Below are 27,774 nucleotides of genomic sequence, written 5' to 3' on the forward strand. Positions count from 1 at the left end.
CTAACGCCGCCCCTCAGGTTACTGCCTCCAGCCCGCACTCTGACTTCCGCCAGGCTTCCCTCGCTGGCGCCCTTTCTTCGCAGGCGCTTCCGGGTCCTCCTTGCCCAGCCTTCAGGTGAGGGCAGCTGCCCAGCGGGGCGGCTTCGGAGACTCCGAAGAGCGCGCTTGCGCAGAGGGGGGCAAAGAGTGTGTGTGAGCGCGCTCCCGCGCCTGCGCTCTGGCGGCCTACTCCCGCAGCCCTGGGCAGAGAGGCAGGGAGGATGCCTGACTTCTCGCCGCCTCGTTCCCGGCTCGACAACGCATGCGCAGAGGCGCCTCCTGAGCGCCCTGACAGCCGGGGCGGGCGAGCCGGGAGCCAGGCGACCAGCAAAAAGGAAGCGCCGGACCGGCATGGAGGGCCAGGGGGCCGGAGGGGAAGACCCGCCGGGGAAGGGCACCCCCAGGCGGGGTGGCAGCGGCGGGGGGCGTCCCTCGGAGGAGGAGAGTAAAAATAAGCCCAAGCTGGTGAGTGCAACTCGCTTGCGGGTTCAGACGTTATGAGAAAGCGGATCAAGGTTGCCCACTTGCCCTTTTGCAAGACCTAGCTAGTTCCACAGCGCTTCCTGGTTTGCATGATCCCAGGGAGATCCTGGCTAAGCCAACCCGAGTTTCCAGGGTTGCAAGGAGCATCTAGGGCTTCCTGGTTGTGTGAACCCAGGGGAATCATGGCAGAAGGCAGTAAAGCTTCCCCGGATGCATAATCCAAGGGAAATCCTGGTGAGCCAACTTCAGCTTTCTAGTTGCATGAAGCAAGCAGGGCTTCCTAGTTGTGTGAACCCAGAAAATTGTGGCTTGAACCTGGCCTGCTGTTGCTTCTGATAAGAAATTGTGGCTGAACAAAGTAGGTTTTGGTTTATTGCTAACCATACTTTTTGCTTGTTGCAGGAACCAACCTCACCTTGGTAGACCATAAGTCTCTTGAGTTTGCTAATCTGTGTACTGGCCCTTTGGTGTACAGGTCTCTCTAGCTAGTTGGTCCCACTCTTTGTTGCTTGTGTTGCTAGAATTTGGGGATTCTCCTAAACCAACTGTTTAGTTACAGTTGATTGAATACCACCAACCTAAGCTATCTGGTCTTTTTTGTCCTGTGTTACTCATCCAACAATCTTGGCAACCTCTGTTTCTTCAGAAAACTTGAGTTTAAACTCTTGTAATTCCTAGCTCTTTTGGCTGATTCAGTTAGAGGGGCATATTGGGGAGTGCGACACGTGTGTTTCACTGTTGTCACTTGTGTGTGTTACAGAGAAGCCTGTGATCTCCCACGGCCTGATGTTTGTGTCTCCTGGAAGAGATTTCTTCACTCTAGTGTTATCCAGATGTGTTCGCTCAGTATTGCCTCTAACCAATTTACAATGAGATCAGAATGATGACACATGCATCATTTGGTGGTGAAATTATGTAATTGCCTCACAAGGTCTTGTGCAAATACATAGGTTGGGTCATTTGCATTTTTGATGTGATCACGTGTGTCATTTGCTTCCTCCCAGTAGAGGCAAGTGCCCTCAACTGTTGTTCTCCAGCCCTTGTGGCCTTCAGCATCCATCCCTTCTGATCTACAAAAATAGAGAGATTGAAGTCCAACACATCTGGTGAACATCAGGTTGGTGAAGGCTACTGTAGAAGTAGCCTTCAACAATTGGTGAAAAGAAGCAGTGTTGGTAGCTGGAACTTTCCATAGCATTGCTGATCAAGCTTTTATTTGTACTTTACACAACAGCTGCTGATAAAGAAGTTTATTAAAAGGTGTAGCTGCTGAAGTTGCTTCAAAAATTAGAGTTCTTTGAAAGGGGGAAAAAAAAGCCTTGGGTAAGATGTTTTGAACAAAACCTGTGCTTTGGGAAAGTGATTGCTACTTCTTTCACTAGTTTTGGCTTCTTCAGACAAGGTGCTATTCAGTTCAATTTATTATTTCAGGAATATCTCGAGGGCAACATCCTCTAGGTTGGGTAAACCAACTTGTCTGGAAAGACATAGGAGATCTTCTGGTCACATGGCCAGATGAAGTAGGGCTGGACATGTTCAGACCAATGTTCAGCTGACTTTAAGCAAGAGCATGAGTGTTTCAGTTTTAGAAATCTTGCATCTGGTAAGCTGCGCCCAATCCATTCTCACCCTTGCGTATGTCTGATTTAATAATTGCAGTGCCAATTTTTACTGGTGTGATCTCCGAATCTTTGAGAGGTCACAGAAGTGATTCCTAGGTTTTCCACCTCATTGCTATCAAGGGGCACATGAACTGTTTGACACACTGCGATTCTTTGAAAACTAAAGGACAGACAAATTATGACTTGAAAACATTTTTATGTTTATCTGTAATGAACCCTTGAGTGGAGTTGGCAATTTTTCAGGATATGACCTCAGCAGGCAGTAAGCACTATGATAAACAGAAGTTAGAGGCCAAACAATTTGGTTGTCTCGTATTTTCAGATTTGGAAAAAAACTTCCCTGACCCATTTCTCTGTTTTTTTTTCCCTATAGTAAAGCTCCAAGAATAAGCCTCTGTCTGGAAAAGGTTGGGTGTAAATCCTATTTGAATATTTTCTTTGTTGCCAATGTTTGGGTGAAGTAATTGCAGGGCAATTAAATCAGTTTTAGAGGAAGGTTTGAGGTGACATCATAAGTGAGATCTTTAGGAAAAGAGGAGGTGAAAATGAAATTCCTAGTCAATAACAAGTTGAATTTTGAGTATTTGTATACATTACCTTAAGCTACAAATGTAGCAACAGTAATTCACAATGTATCAACTAAAGCTAAAACTTAATTTTCTCAACAAGCAACTTGTAATTAAAACAACAAAGTAGACACTTTGTATTTTAAATTACAGGCTATTAAATGCAATGAAATTTCTGTTAATAATGACTAAAATGCCCATGTGACATTGCAAACAGCAGGAAATTGTGGGTCCTGATTTCAGCTCATGAGCAGAACACAAAATTAAAAAAAAGCTAGCAAAATGCATAAGCTCATGATGAATATATGATATCTTTTTTATCTGCAGTTTTGTTAATGGAAGACACCTGGGTTCAGGCCTACGGCTTTGTTACTATGATGAATATACACTGGGGAACAATTAAAAAACAAACAAACCCAAAGGGTATACATCCTAAGAATATTTTTTTTTTGATAGAATATACCATGCTTGAAGTCATAATTATCACAGATGAACAGGGTTATAAAATCATTTTATACTACAGAACTTATAACTGGGCAATAGAAATAAGCAAGTTATGTTTGCCATTCTTGACTATTGTGTGCAAGGCAAGGAACAGTAAATAATCATCTCTCAGCCTTGATTACATTTTATGCTTCTGTCATTTACTGAATGAAGGGTACTTAATTATTCACAGGATTGGGCTGTGGAAAAAATGGTTTCATGATGGTCTGTAATTTTAATATGAGTAGGAATGTGCAAGGTACTTGTTTCAGGATACAGAATATTGGTGTCTTGGAAGCGTTGATCTTTTTTTTTTTGCCAAGTACAGGTAGACCAGTGGTGGCGAACCTATGGCACGGGTGCCAGAGGTGGCACTCAGAGCCCTCTCTGTGGGCATGTGTGCCATCGCCCCAGTCCTAGGCCTTCAGCTGGATTTTATAAAACCTTTTCACTTCAGGCCTCCGCTGCTGTGTGCAAAAAAAAAAAAGGTTCAATCAATCAGTCAATTTCAACTTCTGCGGAAAGAAAAAATCTTGCAAAGTTGGAATTGATTGATTGAACTTTTTATTCCCACCCAGTCTGCTGTTACCACTGCAGCCATGCCCAGCCAATGGGCCACACCCACCCGGCACCCGACGATGCATAAGTGAATTTGGGGTTGCAGTTTGGGCACTTGATCTCTAAAAGGTTTGCCATCACTGAGGTAGACCCTTGGCAACTGACTCATATTTATGACAGTGGCATTGTCCCAGAGTCATGAGACCTCCTTTTGCAACTTTTTGACAAGCAAAGTCAGTGGGGAAGCCAAGTTCACTTCACAACTGTGTTATGAATTTAATAACTGCAATTGTTCACTTAAACGTGGGAAGAAAAATCATAAAATGGGACAAAACTCACTTAAGAAATGTCTCACGTAGCAAAAGAAATGTTGGGCTGAATTGCGATCCTGAATCATGGACTACTTGTGCCTCCTTGCATTAGTCTGTGCAGTGTCTCTTTTATTAATGTGTTTTAACTGTATTTTATTTGTTGTGTTTCTATGGCTATCAGCCTTGATTGCCGACTCTGATGGAAAAGTTAATTGTAAACAAAACAAATAACACAGGATGCACAGAATGAATGATTCAGTCTCGGGAAAAGGAGTGGTGCTGATTGACAAGAGTAAAGGGGAGGGATTTGTACACCTAGGTCCTGGGTTGAGGGACCCTATTTTGATTTTATTTTGTGAGAAGTCTTTCGATTCTTGGCTGTGACCTTGGGTTACATTTTTTTTTAATGATCATCTATGGTTCGGTGCTATTAGTGGGAAAGTTTTGTATGTAACTTGATACAAACTCTTAGGATGTAATACAAAGAGATGGTCAAGATTAGGAATTACACAGACTTCACTAACATATATTTAACGCTAATCTGGAGGTAATTACAAAACCTAGGAAACTGCAAGAGGAATTTTCCACCCTTATTTACAGTGAGTTTTCCTGGACTAAATTGTTCTTTATGAGATAAAGTACCAACAAACTCTTGTTCTCTCTCTTGATTTTTTTTTTAAATGTCTAATCTTTTTTCCATCCCTTTACAATCTTCCCACAATCATTTACACCAGTGGTTCTCAACCTTTTTAATGCCGCGACCCCCCAACTGGTCGTAAGTCGAGGACTACTCAACCGGTCGTAAGTCGAAGACTACTCAACTGGTGCAGCACCGTTTGCAGAATGGGACTTTTGGCGGGCTCAGCAGGGCAGAGACAGCCTGGACCATTCCTATTGGCTTTTGAAAGCCAATAGAATTAGACTCTATTCAAGAGAGTCTATTCTGTTGGCTTTCAAAAGCCAATAGAATAAAAGGGAGTAGCACAGCTAAGGAAAAGGGGGGAAAAATGGCGGACTGCGTTGTTTGGCGACCCCCCGTGAAATGGTCGTTCGACCCCAAATGGGGTCCCGACCCACAGGCTGAGAACCACTGATTTACACAAAGCTGGTTATATCCACATTTGAATTAAACTAGTCTCCAAGAACAGGGAGGCAGGATATGTTATGGGTCCCCTTTCTTAAGGAGATCCATCTAATGGGACCAAGAAGAAGGACCTTCTCTTTGGTGGCCCCATTTCTGTAGAACATCATCCCTGCAGAAATAAGATTGGCTCCCACTTGGACTCTTTTGCAAGGTCCCGAAGATATGTTTCTGCCATCAGGCCCAGGGACCCCAGAGTGATACACTGCCCCATCAAGGGGTCAGTTTGATTGTTGTCACCAGGGTGATGTGAGTTTATTAGCTTTGATATTGGGTTTTACCTTTGTAAGATGAAGTTATCATCAGCGAATTAGATGGCCATATGCCATTTTCTTGATAAATAAGTAGCAATAGCACTTAGACTTCTATACCTTCTATAGACTTCACAGTGCTTTACAGTCTTCTCTGGGCAGTTTACAGAGTCAGCCTATTGTCAACAATCTGGGTCTTCATTTTACCAATCTTGGAAGGATGGAAGGCTGAGTCAACCTTGAGCCGGCGAGACTCAAACTGCTGGCAGCTGGCAATCAGCAGAGGTAGCCTGCAGTACTGCATTCTAACCACTGCACCACCACTTGAGTTTGGTGTCTGTCCATTCTTTAGGTTTGTGGTTCATCTCCGGCTTCCTTTCCCAAATGCCAGAATATTATGCCAGAAATAAGAAAAGTCAGTAGCGTTTTTTTTTTACTACTTGCATCGTTATTTATTATCCTTTTAAACTTCCCAATAATTTCAGTCCTCCAGCCATGCATATATCAATGGAAAGCATAAAGTATAACATTAAACTGTAATGGAAAAATAAACAATAATGCAGAAACGTTCTGTAACCTAGATAAAATGCACAGTGATAATAAAATGCAGAATATAACAACAGTAGAACTATCAGTTGAATAATGGCCATGTACACAATCACTGCTGGATGTAGTTTGGTAATTCGGCCTATTTTTGATCAGCCTAGAGAGGTAGTCCTCAATTTACAGCTATTCATTGGGGCACTGCTAGGGAAACTTAGGACTGTGGACTTGACTGGGAAATTAGGGAGGAAACCCCCATATCTGGGAAGAAAGCACAACACTCCCATAACACTCCCCCCAAAAAGCTTCCTGTATGTCATCATAGAAAGTCAAACTTGCCTTGAAAGCATCTTTATTTTTTATGTTTTGGGAGTGAGCATTGAGAAATCAATCAGCTAAATCCTGTTGACTAGCAAAGCGTTGTTTGTTTAAAATCACGTCAGAAGCATCACAATTAAAATAAGGCATACTGCATAATATAAAATTAAAAATGTAAATTACAAGATTAAAATATGTAGAAGTTAAAGAGAGGGGTCCTTGGTGCTCTCTGAGCTTGCTTGTTTTCTTGCAGACGTTTCATTACCCAAACTAGGTAACGTCATCAGTGCCACACTGATGACGTTACCAAGTTTGGATAATGAAACATCTACAAGAAAATAAGCAAGCTCAAAGAGCACCAAAGACACCTCATTTCAACCCTGACCTACAAATATTCTCCTTTATAAGTTAAACAGATCATGCCCAGAAACTAGCAACATTAATTGTATTCTGTCATGCAGCCATGATGTCCTCAAGTGATCAAGATTTCCATATTTCCAAGCTTTCGCCAGACCCAGGTGCCAGTTCCTCCATTAGTTCCATCCAATGTTGGTTCTTTGTAGCTTTCCATAGGTCCTCTCTGCTTTTAAATTCTTCAAGGTCTTCCATCAACCTAAGGAAGCTTTTTCCTAGATTTTAGTCTCTGATGAACCAGTTGTAGGCCATAGACAAAAGTGTTTATAGCACCAGGATTTTGAAAAATCCTAAACTAGACTTAACAAGGGATGGATTTTGGAATTCTAATAATTAAATTCATTTCAGTTTATAATGCAAGAAATATGCTTCAAGAGAAAGTTTGTCTTACTTATTTTTGGCCATGTAACTGAAGAAGTTGTCTAGGCAACTGTGTTGCACATAATTTAGTTGGGTGGTAATTCGATAAACTAATTTTATAAGTTTGGCAGTCTTTTAACCTGTCACTTTGCACAGATGCAGCTCAGATAGGAGTGGGCAGCTATTCCTTCCTTCCTTCTTCCTCTGTTGGTTTCCACATGGATAGCACAAATCTCAGGCACAACCGTCATCTTGGGAATGAGACACAAAATAACCACACAACTTTAGTTCTACCAATTATTTTGCAACAAAAAAGCTGTTAACACCTTTTTTAAAAAAAAAAAGAAAAAAAATGCCAAGAGCCTAGTATCTCTCTAAAATAATTGGACACTTTTTTGAACATACGTCCCAATTTAATTTTGTAGTGTCCAGAACTTAGTATCTTCATGGTAATCTTCCATGCTTACCATTGAGTAATTTGTTGTTAACCTAGTTGTAATGTTAGCTTTTTGTCTCAAACATTAATAATTCTTTTTCTGCAGTGGTTCTTGGGCCAGTATATGATGACAGTATAAATCTGTCTCCCTGTAAATCAGCATGCTTTGCTTTAAAAAGAAAAATTGTATATATTTGCCATACAGTAGTTCTTTCAAGCAAGTTCATTTTGCCCTTTCTCCAGGATCTGCTTTCCGAACAGTTCTAGAATAGCTGTTTAATTCCTTTGGATACTTACTCAAGGACTTAAAGCAAATATGTGTAGGAGAAGGATAGGGAGACCCTGGGAGTGGATTCAAGAGAGTAATCAGCCTAGGGTTGTTACTTTCCCACGAGTGATCAAAGTTCAACCCCTCTTCAATTCTGTTAACTCTTATCTAATGTTAATTTAATGCTGGCCATTAGTTGACTAGATTCTTGGGTATAAGCTTGAGCAATAAATCAGAATAACTGGAACTCTGTGTGTGGTTCTGATTTTTCATGCCCGACAATATATTCAGTAAACTCAATAATTCAGTTGACTCATCCATTCACTATTAGATTCAAGTTCTGGTCATTCATGCAACTGATTGGATAGCTTCTGGCTAGCCATACTTTCTCAACCCAACCAACCTCACAAGATTATAATAGGAATACCATGAGGAAAGGCAGAATATGCATTCCATAAGGGAATAAAATGCATAGGTTTTCAGTAGAAATCAAACCGATTTATCAAGTCTGGAATTCTAAAACCTTTCCCAGCACAGGAATTAAAGCAATGTGTTTGTAATACATGCCTTGAATTCCATCGCGTTGACTTTGGTATGACAACATCCCCAAGGAAAACATCTCAAGGATTATTAGTCAAAGTTTTATTGCTTGGGATGCTGGCTATAGGGCCTCCTTTAAATATTCTTTATCTCAGTTTGGAATTTGTTTTTATGTATGCATTTTTCTCCAGGTATCAGTTTTCAGCTTCAATTTGATAAATAGTCCCAGCAAATAGGTATGTAGGGTGAGTATGAAGGTTTTTCAGTACACAGCTCATTTTTAAACATTTTAAAATTTAAAATGTACACGTTTCCCTTACCTCTTTTTTCTCAACACATTAATGGCGTTGTTTCTGAACATATTTATAGAGTTGTATAGTAATTGAAGATTTCATACTGGAAATATATTGTAATGTGACTCACATTGGCAGTGTGGCTTCACAGATAAGGTTGAAGTGTTAAAATCCAACTTTACCTAGGAACTCTTTATAGCTTTTGTGGATATTACACAGTTAAGCATTTTCTAATGCCAAATAATGGTGGACTGAAGCAGGACTAGATAGTATATTTGCACATTAAATAGCGCTTGTTATTGAGCTCTGTGCATCTGACATGAATTTCATTTCCTTATGTTGATGTGCACTCTTTTAGAACTAAAAATATTGATTTGGTAAATCAGCTTTGGTTGTGTCGTTCATAAAGAGGCAAGTGGGCACATCTCTGTTTACACAAGTGTAATTGCATCATCACGTTCTTTCTATGCACTGTGAATTAATCTCAAAACAGGGTCTGTACCAAAATGTTATTTAGGAACATATTCAGTTTTTATGCTGAATGCTCATTTTACATTTTAAAACAGGGCGAAAAAAAGTGATATGTACGAATACAGTAAATTAAGGTCACCTTAGTGATCTTGAAATGTCTGGCTAAATTTATCTCTTGTTAGTGAAGTTAAGCTGCCTTGAGTCTTCCACACTGCAAAGAGATTTTAAACCTAATAAACTTTCCAAATGGAAAGTGAATGTGTACTTTCTGAACAACATATTGAAGAAACAAATAGGAGAGTGAAATATGTCTTGAGATCCCATAACTGCTATTTCACTGAATAGTACCATAGTTCACCATTACTGTGACGTGAGGATTGGAGATCTTTTATTCTAAATTATGGGATTTCAGACCTGCAGAATCTCTGCTGTTCTGATAAGATTGAGAAACTAAGGAATAAGGGAACTGAAACTGGCACCCACCTAAAATAGGAAAAAGCTTGATGAATTATGCAAGATCTCAGTTAGAATAAATGTAGAAATAGCAAAGTAAGTCTGCTTTCCATGATTCCACAGTGTCAATTTAATTTCCTCACCTTTAATTTCCCTCTCTCTCATATGAATAATTTTATGTTGAAAATAAAAAAAAAATATTGAGAGACTTTATAGTTCTAACTTTCTAAAGACTATATGGGATTTACCAGTAATGAACATTTCCTTGGGTTGAAAGAGTTCACATTTCTCACAGCCATTAGTTTGTCTTGTAATATAAACCATAATCATGATTCAACATTGTATCATAGCCAAGAGTTCCTCTGTAGATTTTTTTTTCCCCCCTCTGTGCCTTTCATGGAGATTTGTTTATAAATAAATTTGATTCATTTTACCAGATTCCTATGTTGTTTGCATGCAGAAGCCAATAATTGTAACTAAAAATAAATTGTAGCCAATTGCTACATAAAGTTGGATTGTTTTTTGTTTTTTTTTTTCTTATCTGGTGAACTGGACTTTGCTTTAAATCAGAGTCTGCAAATTTGGCAACTTTAAGACTTGTGAAATTCAACTCCCAGACGTCCTCAGCTAGCCATGCAAGTCAGAATCTAGGATTTAAATTCTGACTAGCATATAACAAATTGTGGTGAATTAAGGGGGTATGTAAACCGAATCTAAGGGCCACCTTAGTGGTTAGTGAACCTCCAAAATTATAGCAAACAGATTAAAAAATGGGGCAGCATTTTTTATTTTTTTAAATTTCTTGGGGGAAAGGGGGCAATATACAGATTTCACTTTTAAAGAGGGTCATATCTTCACTTTTAAGATCTGGCATTAGTATAAATCAGGGGTCTTCAAACTTGGCCCTTTTATGACTTGTGGATTTCAACTCCCAGAATTTCTCAGCCAGCTTGCCTGGCTGAGGAATTCTGGGAGTTGAAGCCCACAAGTCATAAAAGGGCCAAGTTTGAAGACCCCTCGTATAAATCATATCACTAGTCATAGTCTTGTGGCCTTCAGTCACTAGAATAGACACAGCTATCTCTCTTTGTATGTTTGTGTGTATATGTGTCTGTGTTTCCATATATACTGTATGGAAAAAAAAGCTGTCCCAACTTAAAACCCGCTTTAGTCAAGCCTCACAGACCCAAATCAATGGAAGAGATTGTTATGCAGGTGGCTATATCAGAATGTCCTAATTTATCAGATTTAGAAATCAAGACAACATAGACAAGTACTACAATCTGTCTGGAATAAATTTGAATGAATTCAGTTGGGCTTTCGAATAAACATTTCAGCAATACAGTATTATTCTTTGATTGGCCTGGTATTAGTAAGAATGCATTTGATATAGATCTGCATTTCCAGTGAAAATTTCTCAATATATTTTTGGAAATGTATGCATTACAAAATGACAATGCAGTAAAGCAAACAAAGCGATACACTTAACTAGATATTCAAACAAATTGGAAAGTCCCCTGTTTATTTATTTATATATATAAACATCATTGTGCTCTATAACACTAACAATTGATTTGCTTCAGTGAGACTTTGAATTGAGCAGAAGCATAAAATACAGTATTTAAGAGTCAGGTTCACACAACACAGTAATCCATAGTTTGTTAACGATTGTACGGACTAATTAGCTGGGCCATTGCAGTATACTAACTGTAAAACATGATTTATAAATCTAAATTGTTTCAGACATTGGTTAGGCCAGGATGAAAAGACAGCATTATGTCTTACCTCCGTACCCAATCTTGAAGTAGTATAATAAATTAATGTTTTATACTGAAGTGTAAACAGCACAGAAGAAATAATTTACCTGCAACTGCATTGTCTGTAAGAGACTGACAACCGCTGACCTCAATAAAAGTATTTATAGTGATCCAAATTTGTTATTCCATATTTCATTGTAGATTTGCTTTATTGTGGCTGATGTTAACTTGACAGCATATTGGAAAAGCAACAAAAAAAAATGTGAGATGCTTCTGGATAGAAATAACTTCAAGGATCCAGTGAGCTGGATGGTAATTCTGCTTACTTACTAGGCTAAAAAAAAAAAAGTAATCATTCAGCAGGTTTTGCAATTTGATGTGTAAACCTGCTATTTAGTTTGCTTTGTACTAAAAAAGGGTTTAAAATAAAATAGACCAATGCTGCTTCTTGAAATGTTTCAGCAAAACAGCAGTTAAGAGTGGAAAATATTTGAACAGATTGAACCAATATATAGTTTAGCTTAAGTTACCTCAGTATAAAATTGCTTTTTCTGAAGAGAGTGACATAATAATGAATATAGCTTATAGCTTAATATGTCCTATTCCTTGCCACAGAATAAGAACTGAGGCATTCAAGTGCCAGGTTTACAGATCATTTAGAGACCTTTTAAAGCTACAACAGCACGGAAAAAGTGACTTACAACCCTTTTTCACACTTAGGCCCATTGCCGCATCCCTGTGGTCACATGATCAAAATTCAGACGCTTGGCAACTGACTCATAGTTATGACGGTTGCAGTGTCCCTGGGTCATATGATCCCATTTTGTGACCTCCTGACAAGCAAAGTCCATAGGGATGGCAGGTAACTGTATTACTAACTTAACAGCTGCAGTGATTCACTTAACAACTGTGAAAGGTTGCAAAATGGGGCCAAATTCACCGAACAGATGTTTTACTTAGCAACATAAATTTTGGGGTCAGTGTAGTTTGTAAGCTGAGGATTACCTGTTATTTGAATTTTGGTTTGAATATACCTTTGACAGATGTCTTGGTCTGTCTTGCATTTATATATTTATTTATTTATCCACCTATTCCCCCGGATGTTGCCTCAGACACTGAAGCAGTTCTAGGTAGGTTTAAAATGATAGCGTAGAAATCATATGAAAAGCACAATCACCTCAAGCACGTGAGTAATTCTAGGTGGCGTCCAAAGTAGAGCTTAAAATAACAGCGTGGAAGGAAGACGAAAAAGGAAAATAACAAAATGGCAATGATAAATACCACATTGAAGGGGAGGAAACTTACTTAAAGGCCAAAATACTTTATTGGGGATTAGATCATCTTAGGCTGACCTTGAAAGAGCTGGCTTTTTACAGCTTTGTGAAAGCGTAAGTAATCCACAAGTGATTACTACATGTAGTAATCTAATAGCACCACATGCTAGATTACTAAAGAATATAAATTTGTACCCCACATGCTTAACAGGTTGTGTGTGGTATCTTTTTCCCACAAACATAAGGTCTTGCATTTCTCCCTTCCTAAAATTTGTGATGAAAGAAAGAAAAAGAAAGAAAGAAAGAAAGAAAGAAAGAAAGAAAGAAAGAAAGAGAAAGAAAGATCTTAGCTTTTCATTCAAAACAATCCTAGACTCTCAATTTTAGATCTACCCATTATTCTTGGTCAATTAACCCAAATATGACTGCGAGCATCCACATATGGGAATAGCTAATAATCACTAGGGTGTATTTCTTGTTTTTAACACTGTCATAACTGAAAATCACCATGACAATTTTATATGTTTATTTAATTTCCTCTTTGTAGAAGATTATTGTTGGTATTACTACACAACATGAGGCATTCCTCATGTGAATAACAATAATACTGGGATACCAAATGAGCAAAACTACAGTTGATACTGGAAAAAAAATATAGCTAAAAATACTATGGTTAAAAGCTTTTCTACTTTATTAGAAACCTCCAAATTATGTTTATTCTTCAAGCAAAGTAAAGATTGTTACAAAATCATTACAGCATTAGTAACACACAAAAGTGGCTATTTGTACTACATTGTGCGCAAGGCAAAACATTTAACTGATTAAATCAGGAAAGAAAAAAATTAGGCTGTTTTCAGGAATGTTTCTCTCTAAGGCTTTCAGTAACATGGCAAAATGCCTGCAGATTGTGCCAGACCTTGTATAGTCTTTGCGTATGTATGTGAGTCATTATTGACTCCTGGCGATTTCCTGGACTAGTTCCTGAGTTTTCTTGGCAAGTTTTCGGAAGTGTTTGTCATTGCTTCCTCTTTAGGGCTGAGAGACATGGTTGGCTTCATGCCTAAGGTAGGACTAGAACTCATGGTCTCCAGGCTTCTAGTCTCAATCTTAACCTGACACTCTTAGACCTCTTTTTTATGCAGAGGTATTAAAAAATTGAAATTGTCTCTACTTTGATGACAGCTATTATTATTATTATCAGTCATCGCACAGTCAGCCAGATGTTCAGACTGGATTTGGCATTTTGTCTACCTATCGAGTCCTTACCCAGGACCTGGGATAGGCAGATGTGGATGTTTGATGGTATTACAGGTATCGTCGCAGGATGGAAGCAGTTCCTAATAAGGCCGCCTTTTGCAATTGACTAATAGCAATTTGTCAATGCCAATGGTGTTCAAGTGGTGCTCCAGTTGTTTTGGGATTGCACCCAAGGAGCCTATGACTATTGGTATTACCCTTGCTTGCTTTTGCCACAGTCTTTCTATTTCTATTTGTAGGTCTTTATTATTATTATTATTATTATTATTATTATTATTATTATTATTATTATTATTATTATTATTATTTGAAAAAATAGACCTCAGAAGCCCTTGTAAATTATGCTGAGGACAGAACGTCCTCACGAAAATTTGTTTACAGTCTGTGGTCTTTCAAGCATTGACATGGACTTGAATGGCACATAATCAATGAAATATGCTTAAGAAATCCAGTTTATTTTAAATTCAGAATAAAGAAAACCCTGCACTTCAGTAGCATCAGCATGAACACGAACTCTTCTGATTTATTTAGTTGAATAAATTGCTTGCTTGATTTTAATTACTCCTGAAGTGAAGTCCTTTTTAACCCTCTTTTCTTTTGCATGAGGAAACCTTACGTCTTGTGGTTCACATGCTTTTCCCTCCGGTTAAACTTTGGTTAGGATAAGCCACCATCATTTTTGTAAAACATATCTTTTTTTAAAAAACCGCAATTGGATCATCTGCTTGCCTAGCCAATTACAGTGGCTAAGCAAATTATATTCTTTGTGGGTGGAAGGTGCATTTTTGTTGTCCCAGATTGTGGTCCTTGTGGCTTTTTTTTTCTTCTTTCTGTTTTTGTGGGTCTTTTTCTAGTGTACTGCTCTATGTTTCCAGATGTTGTGGCTTCCGGACTCCTTTGCAATGTGTTGCTAGTTGTGTGGAGACTTCTAGTGGAATTAATTGGAATGGATCTCCTTTGGTAGAACTCATGACTCATTAAATAAGATTAGACACTTTCTGATGACTCTGGATTTACTAATTAGTAATGCATCAGCATTAGTTGTTTCAGGAGATTTGTTTACGTTATATACTCATTATCTGATTTATGAGTGCTGTGCAAGTTGAAATTTAACCAACATGCTTTTAAAGTGGCAAATTAAGGCCAGGCGAAGAATAATAAAAATATTCATGTATGTTGTCTTTTTGTCCTTTCCACCATTAAATACTAGCAGGGGGGTGGGGGGGTGGATAGAGGGGATTTTCAAATTGAGCAGCATCCAGATCATGTTTCGTTTCCCCATCAGCTTGCTCATTTCTTGAAGCAGTGCACTTTTAGAAATAAATGCAAACATTAGAGTAGAAATTACTTGCTTATGTCCTATCCAGCATGGATTCAATTTCCTAAATAGATAGGAAAAGCGATCAGCATTATTATTTTTTCCCCCTGCAGTTCAGTAGTCTGTTGAATAAAAGTGGATTTTAGACCAAACTTGTTCATCTCAGGCAATTAAAGCAAGATTGAGTTCAGACTGTTAACGGTGTTAGGCTTCAAGTCGTCCTTCAAGGATGCTAGTTGCAATAATTGACTAGTTACACCTTGAATTATGTCTGCTTTTCTATGGCAACCTTGATGAAACACTAAAGATTTCCTGTGCTATTACAGGAAGAGTTAATCAGTCATAGTTAAAGCTCGAAAACAAACTGGATTGTACTGTAATAGCTTTTCTCTTGTTTGTGATGAGCTTTGAAGTGAAGAATCTTATGTATTATTGATGAATAAAATACATTGGAATAAATAAGTGTAGCCGCATTTAATACAACATGTGGTATATTGCTGGGGAAAAAAATAGGAATACATCCAGAATGCAACAACAGCTTCAAACTAACTTTCCAAATAGCTTTGCCTGAGTTATTATATGAAACAGAAATGTAGTGCTGCGTGTTCTTTCTAAAAATAGTTTGGAATACATAACATAAAAGAGAAATGTTCCAGTCGCCACTGTATGGGTCAAATGAAACAAATGAGGTTAGGTGGCACATTGGATGAGAGAGTAAATATCTAGCAGTTCTGTTACTGTTCCCAGAGAAAATGTTTTTGTTTAGCAGAATAAGAGATTGCTACTTAAGCAGCAGTGACCCCCTGAGTTTCTGTGATAAATCATGATTTTTTTTTTAAAAGCTAGTTCTGTGTCATAGTTTGAAGGACTTTTCAAAATTTTACAAGCAACATTTTACAAGCTAGGTTTTTGTTCCTAAAGAAGCGGCTCTTCAATATGCGGTGAACCTACTTGTATTTTAATTAATTAATATGCTAGAGGTCAATCCCCACTTCCTATGCATGTACACAAGATCAGATACGTAGTAGTCCCTTCCAACATGTTTCCTGCATTCCCCATTGCAGTGGGAGAGGATGGCTGGTCTAGAATTGATGACTGAACCGTGGCCAAAGATGTACACGAACCTGTTTTGTTTTTTTCCAATTCCAGTCCAAGATCCTAATGACTATACCACTGTAGCTCCAATTGAATTATGAAGAATTGTGATCAAAGGCCAGGATAGTTTGATTAGAAGTAAGCTATTCTGGAGTGAGTGGGCGCTGCTGAGCCCATTTAGAATGTTGAGAATGTACTCTGGAGATTAATCAGCAAATAGGTTAGGTGTAACCAGTTACGTAGTAGCTATTTACCAAAAAGGAATCTAGTGAGGAATCTGTGGTGTGTCTATCATTTTTGCTTAACATTATTTTGTTAGAAGTAGGTGAACACCCTTCTAGTAAAGCAAGTTCGGTTACTTTTGTTTTCTAAGAATCTCTGACAGCATAGTAACATTTTAGTAAAGAAGGAGTCTGGTGGTTTGAGTCATAGGAATCAAGGTTGGTTGCTAGGAAGGAAGGAAGGAAGGAAGGAAAGGAAGGAAGGAAGGAAGGAAGGAAGGAAGGAAGGAAGGAAGGAAGGAAGGAAGAGGAAGGAAGGAAGGAATTGGGACAAGGTGCCATATTGTATATTTTGGCCAAGTACATTATCAAAACTTCCAAGTAACTTCTTGTTTCACATTATATGTTGACAGTTTATTTTAAGGTTTTGCAGCAGTGATCAAAATGTCATATCTTATAGACCCAATTTTCCAATTACAAGGTTTTGTTTTGTGTTGATTCTAAATTGGCAGAATGAAAATAATATATCACATCAATTATTTATTTATTTGATTTTCTCTCTTTCTGTTTGAAGATCTTCTCCTTTAGTTCGTATTCTTTGTACAGGTTTCATGGTGAAAACTGGAAAGTGGAATGGTTGAATAGATGGGTTTAGAGCAGGGCTGGGCAACTATGGCAACTTTATGACCTGTGGACTTCAAATCCCATAATTCCTGAGCCAGCCACACCTGGTTTAGAATGATGTGGGTAATAACCTGCATTCTGGAGGACATTTCTGTGATGGCAATAAGTTTGATACTCTTTGAGGTTGATATTTACTCATTTATTAGTGAGAAAATAAAGATTTTAATATATATGAAAAGAGGGACCTCTAAATTTAATTTACAGTAGGTAACACACATTTTCTTGTCTTCTTGATTTGCATAGAATCTACAGATAAAAACTTTGGCAGATGATGTGGTAAGATCCTCATATGTGGGTTTGTATTTCTACTGCATGTTGCTTACAGTATCTTGCATAACTTTAATTATAAATAGAGATATACGATGTGTTCCAATTAACAACCACTAACATCCTAACTGGTTCTTATACTAGGGTCACAAGCTGTCACCTCCAACCAAAGAGAATTGTATTCCAAGGAAATCTCAAAATTAAATTGGTTGCCATGATGACAGATCAAAATTAGGATCTGGGTACCAGCCTTCCATGTGTTGATATAATTTTAACCAGTCTTCTAAAATGGGAAGTAGATAACGTCGCCTGATATTATGATGCATTCTGATTCCAAAAAGCAATTATGGCACCCTTAGTGATGACTGATCTGTTTATTTAAAAAAAAAAAAAAACTTCTATCTCCAATTCAACACATACTATAAATTCACATCTTCTTGAAAGGAATTGGCCACTACTGCAATTTTGCACTCTTATGTATTTGGGGCATTGGATGTATAGCTTGTTGCAGTAAAATCCTCTGTGATTTACCAAGCTACATCTGTCTCATTCATCTCAGGAAGGTTTCCCTCCATTCGAAGTGGCCCTCATCCTTTTGCTGAACCTCGTTATACTGCATATATTCCAGCTAAGCAAAAGCCAAACTAGGTTCTTTTCTACTAATATATAACCAGGCTTGCATGCAGTGCTGAGAGAAACAATAGATTGAGCCCTTCTGCCTGCAACATTGCGCTTCCTAATGTTATCTTCAACTAATGTTATGAAGCATGTAACTTTATGTTACGTAAAGCATCTTTACAGCTTATTTGCTTCTGTGATGAGACTGTACTTATATCATGGAGGGCCTTAAAAATGCTTTGGTTCAGGCTTTACGAAAGGAACTTATATTCAGTTTATTAAACATTCTCCAGTCAACAGTTTATGGAAATGATGTCCCTTTTATACTCTTTTATACTCTGAAGCTGAGCATGCTGCGATTATGTAAGAACAAAACTAAGTGTTAGATATGTAAAAATGTTCTCAAAGTCTAAGTGTTCTTTCCTTAAATACCTTATTTTAATTTTATACATGAAGTGGGTTTTCGTATTGACCTAAAAGACTTCAGAGAACAATGTACTTCTGGAATCTCAGTCAGATTGTGCCTTATTTAGTTGCAGAAGAGATGGATGCAGAATAAGAATTGGCTCAGTTTAAACTTAGCTTTTCTGGTTTCAAAACCTACTTGGTTTCAGACCTGGAGATTCGCTATTTTAATGAACCACATATCCTGATTCTGTGCAGTAACCAAGATTAGGTAGAACAAAGCACATGAAGTACAGTCTCAGAAATAAGTGGTATGGCTTAATTTTGGGCATGATTATTCCTGTGTTAGCATGTGAAGTAATGAGTCAGTGCATTTTCTCCTAGAATCTACGTTTAAGAATATTTATTTTCTTTTTGCAGAGGGACAGATTAACTAGTTTTAGGAAATCTGGAGTCAAAAAGGAGAGACTTCTTATCCAGCACCCCATCGACTCACAGGCCTCTATAATTGAATTGCCAGTGCCTCAACCACTGTTTGATGAACGATCAATGAATTTATCGGAAAAAGAAGTTATGGACCTCTTTGAGAAAATGATGGTAAGTTTTATTTTTGGGTGTCTATATTACAGTGGTTCTCAACCTGTGGGTCGGGACCCCATTTGGGGTCGAACGACCATTTCACGGGGGTCGCCAAACAAGGCTGTCTGCCATTTTTCCCCCTTTTCTTTGGCCACGCCTCTGGCACCCGGTGATGTATAAGTGGTTGGGGGTCACCACAACATGGGGAACTGTATTATGGGGTCGCGGCATTAGAAAGGTTGAGAACCACTGCTATATTAGGAACAGCGCCTTGTATGAGAGTTCCGTGTCGTTGGTCTATTAAACTTCTGAATGAAACTGTTCCTTTCCCTAAGAAAAGTGAAAACATTAATTAAAAGTTGACAATTTGAGGATGGAGGATTCTAACATGGCTTGACATTGGTTTTCTTGAGTAGAAGGCCAGAAAGCCCATTTTAGTTCATATAAAGATGCTAATAGGCAGCCCTTGTGACATTTTCATCTTCTCAGTGACCACATAATTGCGTGTAATAGATTAATCATGTCTTAGCCCATAAAGACAATTTTTCAATAGTTTGCAATTTGCCACTAACAGTTTGCAACTCAAAATGCTCATTAATGATTAGGGTGCCGATGGGTATGGAATAAATTCACCAGTGAGTGAAAATAGTTTTGAAAATGAAAGCCATCTGGTAAATAAACCTTATTTCCATTATTTTCTAATGGAAGTTATTAAGGATTTTGTCAAGAAGATTACAAAAATTTAAAAGCACCCCTTCGTCGTATTTATCATCAAGTTAGCCTGTTGCAGCGAAAACAAAGAAACCAATACATTTTTTTATGGAATATGTGTTTTCAGGCTGTCGTCCATTTTAGCAGAAATATAAAGGATTAACATGAGGTCCTGTTCTGCAGTTCATATTTTTTTAAACGAAACATGTTGAACCTTATTACCATAACAATTGCATCGTGAAGAACAATTTTATAAATGGGCATTTGTTAATTATATGACTGTTGCTGTTCAAACTTCCTATGTTTTATTTCCCTATAGCCTCTTTATTTATTTATATATCAAACTTCTTGACCACCCATTTACCTCATAGAGGAGCTCTGGAAGATGTACAGTTTAATCAATATAATAAAACATTAAAACCCAAATAATTTAAAATTAAATATTTTAAAAATGTAAAGGAACATTTATAAAATTGCAAAAAAATAATAATAAAATCCTATCCACAGTGAAGTCTTGCTTTTTAAAAGACTAATTGGAGAAGAGTGATGATTATTCAGAAATGTCCTCTTAATCAGAAAGTAGAGTACCCTGGAGATTTACCTAATTTGCGTAGTAACATTGTGAAGAGACATTTTGCTACGTGTATGAATTTATGACTTTGGCCTGATGATACATTTGTGCAAAAGTCATCAATTACTTAATGATGAGATGGCTCAAATGTTATAGAGCAGGGGGTGCCAAACCCCTAGGCTGTGGATCAGTACCGGGTCACGGCATGCCAGCAACTGGTCCACACAAACAAGCAAAGCCCCATCTGTGGGATGCAGGCAGCACACAAAACTACGCACCCCCCTGGTCCACAAAACAACTTTTCTCCATGGAATTGATCCCTGGTGTCCCAAAGGTTGGGGACCTCTGTTATAGAGGTTTGCAAATGATGTAAATTGCAGCAGATCTTAATCACTATAGGAGAAGCTCACCCTGTTGAGGATGGTAGTGTACAGGTTTTGCTCTATAAAGCTTAAGCCATTAAAAATTATTCTTAAGGATCAGGTGTTATTTTTCTGTTTTTATTTTGTATAGGTTGCTGTTGCTTCAAAACCAGATTCGATGTGTTTTTTTTTAAAGACCTTTTGTGAAAGTTTTGTGAGATGTTTTTATGGTAGTCACTGGAGGTCTTCAGTTGTTATCCAAGGATTAAGCTCTGCTTGTTATCTTGTAGGAAATAACATAATGGAGGTTGATTTGCTCTCTCCTTTAGCGTGAAGAGCCTCAGCTGACAGTGGTTGTTGGCTAGGTTTGTCTGCCTTGGCAACTGCCTCTGTGTGTTTGTGGTTAGTCATTGTCTGGAGACTACCAGCAAATACTAGGGATGATAGTCTACAAAAATCAGGAAACACGGTGTTGGCAAACCACTGCAATATTGATGCCAAGAAAAATCATACGGATCGGTGCTCATATGTGCCACAAGGAGTCAAGCATCAACTTGCTTTTCCATTTTAATGGGCCGTAATGTAGTGGAAATGCACTGTCCTCTATTATTTAAGCAAGCAATTAAGCTGTTTGGTCTACTGCTTTTCATGAGAGCGAATGCGTTCTCGTGAATTTCTTGGGGCTTCCGTATCCCACTTCATGTCCAGTTTTACATACCACGGAACTGAAGAATCCAAGTAGTAAAGCAATTGCAAGCAGTCTTCTCTCAAAGCCTGCTTAAGAAGAAAAACAATCTATTCTAGTTAATAGATCTTACAGTATGACATTTTTGTCAGACTTCCTGTTTTTTTGAACAGTCCAGCCCGTGTTTTTGTGTCATAAATTTAGATTTTTAATGAATTCTGTTCTTTTAAAAATTCTGAAATGGTTTAAACTAGAAACACCCAACTCCTGACAAGCTTTTTCTCTTGCCCAATGCCATATTTTCCCCTCGGCAGTATCAGATGTCACATATAAGAAAAGAGCCAGCTCTGAAAGACCCTGCCTTTGTCTTTCTGGAAACCACAGAGAATGTTCTTCTTCATTGCTCTTTTTATAGCAAAACTTGTACCAGATTGATCTTCCTTCTGATCAGCAGATACCTTGGTTGCTCAGAGTTGGCCTATGCCGAGATGTTAGTCATAGATAAATTGACTTTTATTACAATGCATGTAGCTTGGTTTTTACACCACAGCATGTGGGATCCACCAGACCCCTCATGAACCTTGTTCTTGCTATGCAGATGCAATAGCTAAAGACCCCTGGTGGCACAGTGGTTAGAATGCAGTATTGCAGGCTAATTCTGCCGACTGCCAGCAGTTTGACTTGACTCAGCCTTCCATCCTTCCGAGGTTGGTAAAATGAGGATCCAGATTGTTGGGGGCAATAGGCTGACTCTGTATACCACTTAGAAAGGGCTGTAAAGCACTGTGAAGTGGTATATAACTCTAATGCTATTGCTATAAAATGTAATAACCTCTAGATACATATACTAGGTAGTGTCTACAAAGGTCGTGTCTAGTCTTTGATATCACTTTTTTCTAATTTAATATGTCATCACATTTTATGTAAATTTTAGTTACTGTCACATTTTTGTAATTTTAGATGCTACCCATTTTATACAATTTTAGATACTACTTTGTAATCTAGAGATAGGTTTGTTCCATTTGGTCTTTATTCCAAATGGATTTCTAGACAAGTTGTTTTATAAACATATTTTAGTTTTGTCTTAAATTTTATTTACTGACTCTTAAGATAGATTTATAAGCACTCAGAGCATTAATGGATACATTGCTTCGACTGGTCTAAGACTGACTGAAATTCTGAAGTAAACAAAAATGTATATGTATTCTATATGTATGTATGTATGTGTGCATCTGTTGTCACACATTAAATATGCTGCTTAAATGTAAGACTGATAGTTATTTATGCTCACCATCAAATTACATTTATCATAATCATTCCTAAGTGCTAAGTATTTTAAAATCTGGGATACATCCTTCCAGAAGACAATGTTGGGAGCCATGTTTAATGCAAGTTATGTTAACACTGTTTTCAAAATGTTGTCCACTGTTTTAATGTGCAAATTAATGGGGTAGTAGAGAAAATAGAGAAAATGGCTGCCTTCAGTCTTTATACTGTTTTCCAGCCCTTCTCAATTTCTGTTGGAATAAATAATTCCTTGATGACTTGTTAGAACAATTTTTGAGCTGAGACACATATCTCTTCCCTGTCCTGCACTAATTCCGGTCTTGGCTTTGGGTATGATATGGGGGCTAAAAAAGAAGAGTTTGAAGTGTACATTAAAGCTGTTTCCATAAACTAATAGCTTAGGATAATGATGAGGAATAGCCTGACTCAAGTAAAGCAGTCAGCCCTATATTCTGCCTAGATGTAGAGCGATTCTTAGCATCTGCAGTCGTGAAGATTAAGTAAAACTATGACATAATAATCCAATCTTGGCAATGTTATGCCTATTTATTTATAGGAAGACATGAATCTAAATGAAGAACGAAAAGCTCCTTTACGGAATAAAGATTTGACCACAAAACGTGAAATGGTTGTCCAGTACATTTCCGCAACTGCCAAATCTGTAAGTAGAATTTGTGCCTTCCTCGTTTCCTAAGATAGGTCAGACTAATACTCTTAACAACATCTGTAGTTTTCAACCCAAATCTCCAAATTTCTGCTTCAGTTTATCATTATTAAGAGCATCTACAAAGCTTCCTTGCTGAAATCCTTTAAAATGCCTTCAAGGGTAGATAAAAAGCCTTAATTAGAATGTATTGCATATCTCACAACCTGATAGCAATTTGAAACATGATTCTCTCTTTACAGTAAACTAATAAGTATTTTAAATCCACTGCTCTGGAATAATTATCAAGCTTTTTCCACAGTGTCTCTCGCATGCATGATAGCAAAATAAAAATAAAACTTGGGAGTTTCTGATTTAAGGTGCAAAAATATCTTTCCTAACTGCCTTCCTGTTGACTGATGCTATAAATTTGGTGCAATTTTTTTTTAAAAAAAAAACCTGCTGGGATCAATGATTTCATTTTCCTATGCTCTTTTTTCTTGGGATGTTTCCTCTCCTGTCTCGTGATGTTCAAATCTGTTTGGATCCAAGAGGAATCCTATCTATGATTGTTAGTATACGTAAAATTCTGCAAGAATTGTGCAAGCAACACTTTCTTTGCGAAGTCGCTTTTACAAAAGGTTCTCGAGTCTAATCAATGGCTTTAAAATACAAGATACAAGGCCGAGCAGTAAACACCTTTCAAGGGCTAATAAAACAGTCTGTTGTCGGTTTGGTTGTGTTGAACTCAAATTGGAAACTTTTTTGTTTTTTGTTTTTTCATGCCTTGAAACAAATTGTAGTTCTAGGCCAATAAATTCCTTGCCTGTGGAATTACACGGAACAGGCAGTCCTTGATCACAGCTGGATCAGAATTTTAGCTGATAATGTCAGTTATAAACTGGTTGTTAACTGAGTCACACCAGATTTCGTCATCTATTTTGCGAGGGTTGTTAAGTGAATCCCTGCAGTTTTTAAAGGACTCATGGAGTCATTCCGCCATTGACTTGGCTAGTCAGAAGCCATCTGGGAAGTTTGCAAATGCTAATCAGCGACTGCAGAATGCTGCAGCCAGTTATGACCGTGGGTATGCTGCAGTGGTTATAAGTGCGAGAACCGGTTCTAAGTCACTTTTTTCCCAGTGCTATTGTAAATTTGAACTGTTGCTTATACAAGCAGTTGTAAGCTGAGGACTTCCTGCAACTCATTTTGTTCTCAAGTCTTAAAAGTACTGTATTTCAGATACATTTATAAAAATGCTGTATTCAAGAGAGATGGGATTTTGACAGGACCTTAAGGCAACAGACCCCAAACTTTGTGCCTTGGGCGCACAAAGGCGAAGAGGGAGGGAGAGGGGAAGGGGGCAACTGAACTTTTGGGGTCAGGGGTGGGTGCAGCTGAACTTACGTGAGCAGCAGGACGGTGTGTATGTGCAAGTGTGGGCAGCTCAACTTCCTCAAGTTGAGCTGTGTGCATGTGTGCACATGTGCCGGCCCACCACTTGCACAAGTCAAACTGCGCACACACATGTGTGTACCGGCCTGCCACTTGCGTGGCCCGGTTCCAAATGGGCCACGGACCAGTGGTGGTCTGGGGGTTGGGCATCCCTGCCTTTAAAGCGACATTGCTCGTGTTCTGCTAACAGAAATATGCATTTGATGACTTCCAAACTACCACACCGAAAAGATAGTCCTTGATTTACAGCAGTTCAAAGTTACAACGGCACTGAAAAAAAGTGACTTAAGACCATGTTTCACACTTACGACCATGGCAGCATCCCGATAGTCACGTGATCAAAATTCAGATGCTTGGCAACTGACTCGTATTTATGACGGTTGCAGTGTCCTGCGCTCGCTTTATGTAGCCTTCTGACAATCAAAGTCAATGGGGAAGTCAGATTCACTTAACAACCATGTTCCTAATTTAACAACTGCAGAGATTGACTTAACCACTGTGGCAAGAAAGGTCGTAATATGAGGGGAAAACTCACTTAACACGTGTCTCGCTTAGCAACCGAAATTTTGGACTCAACTATGATCATAAATCAAGGACTATTTGTATCCACTGTAGCATTTTCCTATATTGATGGAGAAAAAAAACAGCACTGGGATTGTAAATAACACAATCCTATTAATATCAGGCTCCAACTACTTAAGATTGTAGGTTTTCTCAGATATCATCCTATGTACAAAATATCTTTTGCTATACCTAACAAACAAGCAAAATAGGAAACATGGCAGAGATGAAAACAATAGCGACAGCTTCTCTTCTTCATTTTTTGTTAAAAATTTTACAAGCTGGTACCACAATCAGAATGGATAGATTTCACATTCTTTAATTTGCTTGGTTATCCAGGGGCAGAAATATGTTTCAACTGATAAGTGCTTTTGCCCCTAGCCTATTTTAGACAGAATTATGCAATGGATATGGCTTTTCTTTGAAACCAAAACCCGCCAAATCTTTACTCAGTTTTGTGCTCAAGTTACTGTATTGTTTGTAGCAAGGTGATTTGGCGAACACAAGCTTGAGTATTCCGTTCCCTTTTTCAAATACCTAAAGGCAGAATTAGAATAATTCTAACCTAACTAAATCGGAATGCAGAATGGAGATAACGCTATATGAATACTCATGTGTTATATTAAAGCAAACTTCATAAATGAGATTAGGCACATGTTTGCCCAGTTTTTTTGTAAATAGAGAACAGAAAGCAAGCAGCTCCAAATGCACAGTTGAACACATGCAAACATTTTAATAGCATACTCAACTGTACATATATACATGCATTAGTATCCATCAGGCTGGTCCCTTTTTGGGGTAAGCAATGTTACGCAAAGTGCAAAACAGGACAAACATAAATAAAAGCATTTATTTATTTATTTATGAGACTTATATACCGCTTTAAGTGCAAGCACTCTCTAAGCGGTGTACGCCAGTAAGCAATGTATATATATATTTTTACATTGCACCCAACAATCTGGGTCCTCATTTTACCTATCCTGGAAGGATGGAAGGCTGAGTCAACCTTGAGCCGGTGAGATTTGAACCGCTGACCTGCTGAACACAATCAGCTAAAGTGGCCTGCAGTACTGCATTCCCTAAGCTTCTAGAATTGCAAATTATCGTCCCTTCCACCTCATTTCTACAAGTATATCACTTCATCCATTGGATTTGGTAGAAAAAGAATGAACTGGGGGAAGAAAAATTCCATCGTGGGAAAGCAAACATTTCCAAGCATCAAAACTTTTATTAGGGTGTAGATAGGTACCAGTTAGCTGTGATGCAGCTACAGCTGTCAATTTCCTGTGAATGGGAAAGCACTTCAGTGCTTCAAAATAAATAAATAAACAATGCATTAAAATATGGTAGTGTAGACCCGAGGCCCCCAACTTTTGGGGGACCAGGGACCGATTCTGTGGACCAGAGGGGGCATGGTTTCATGTGCTCCCTGATCCAGTGGATGGGGCTTTACTTGTTTGCGTGTCCTGGTTGCTGGTATGCTGCGGCCCGGTGCCGGTCCACGGACCGGGGGTTGGGGATCCCTGATGTAGACTGTAGCACATCAGGAGCCACCGAAAAAAAGACGGACTCAAAAAGTCAATGGCCTCCTAAGCATACTGATGAGCTACAAATCCACTGGAGGTGTCCATTTTGCTTTCTGAATTCATGGAGACCTGACCCTAACCCTAAGTGGGATTTTCCCCCAATGGGATTTTCCCATGTATTTTCCCAGGAAAGATAGATAGAGCAGGCTTGAAAAGTCAATGCTATCCTAAGGATACTGGTGGGCTACGAATCCATTGGCGATGTCCATTTTGCTGTCCGAATTCATGGAGACCTAACCCTAACCCTAAGTGGGATTTTTCCCCAATTGGATTTTCCAATGTATTTTCCCAGGAAACGTAGATAGAGCTGGCTTGAAAAGTCATTTCCGTCCTAAGCATACTGATGTGCTACAAATCCATTGGCGATGTCCATTTTGCTCTCTGAATTCATGGAGACCTAACCCTAACCCTAAGTGGGTTTTGCCCCCAATGGGATTTTCCCATGTATTTTCCCAGGAAACATAGATAGAGCAGACTTGGAAAGTCAATGCCCTCCTAAGCATACTGATGCACTACGAATCCATTGGCGATGTCCATTTTGCTGTCCGAATTCATGGAGACCTAACCCTAACCCTAAGTGGGTTTTGCCCCCAATGGGATTTTTCCATGTATTTCCCCAGGAAACATAGATAGAGCTGGCTTGAAAAGTCAATGCCCTTCTAAGCCTACTGATGGGCTATGAATCCATTGGCGATGTCCATTTTGCTGTCCGAATTCATGGAGACCTAACCCTAACCCTAAGTGGGTTTTTCCTCCAATGGGATTTTCCCATGTATTTTACCAGGAAACGTAGATAGAGCTGGCTTGAAAAGTCATTTCCATCCTAAGCATACTGATGTGCTATGAATCCATTGGCGATGTCCATTTTGCTCTCCGAATTCATGGAGA

General features: G+C 38.5%; 1 protein-coding gene across 9 annotated transcripts in view; it reads left to right on the top strand.

Moving 5' to 3' along the window:
• Positions 1–200: 200 nt before the first annotated feature.
• DIAPH2 (diaphanous related formin 2) overlaps positions 201–27,774 on the top strand; it is a 245,997-nt gene continuing 218,423 nt past the window's right edge. For 2 of the 9 annotated variants that reach the window (XM_039330175.1, XM_039330184.1), the window contains exons 1-4: positions 201–504; positions 17,400–17,432; positions 18,867–19,043; positions 23,198–23,302. In XM_039330175.1, coding sequence (XP_039186109.1) covers positions 391–504; positions 17,400–17,432; positions 18,867–19,043; positions 23,198–23,302 — 429 coding nt within the window. In that variant the 5' untranslated portion in view covers positions 201–390. The remainder of the gene's footprint in view (positions 505–17,399; positions 17,433–18,866; positions 19,044–23,197; positions 23,303–27,774) is intronic. The other 7 variants (XR_005555093.1, XM_039330129.1, XM_039330138.1 and 4 more) reach the window with 6 other exon arrangements.

This window comes from Crotalus tigris, unplaced genomic scaffold, assembly GCF_016545835.1.
Source record: "Crotalus tigris isolate CLP2741 ecotype Arizona unplaced genomic scaffold, ASM1654583v1 scf7180000017622.5263843, whole genome shotgun sequence".
NCBI classification, from domain to species: Eukaryota; Metazoa; Chordata; class Lepidosauria; order Squamata; family Viperidae; genus Crotalus; species Crotalus tigris.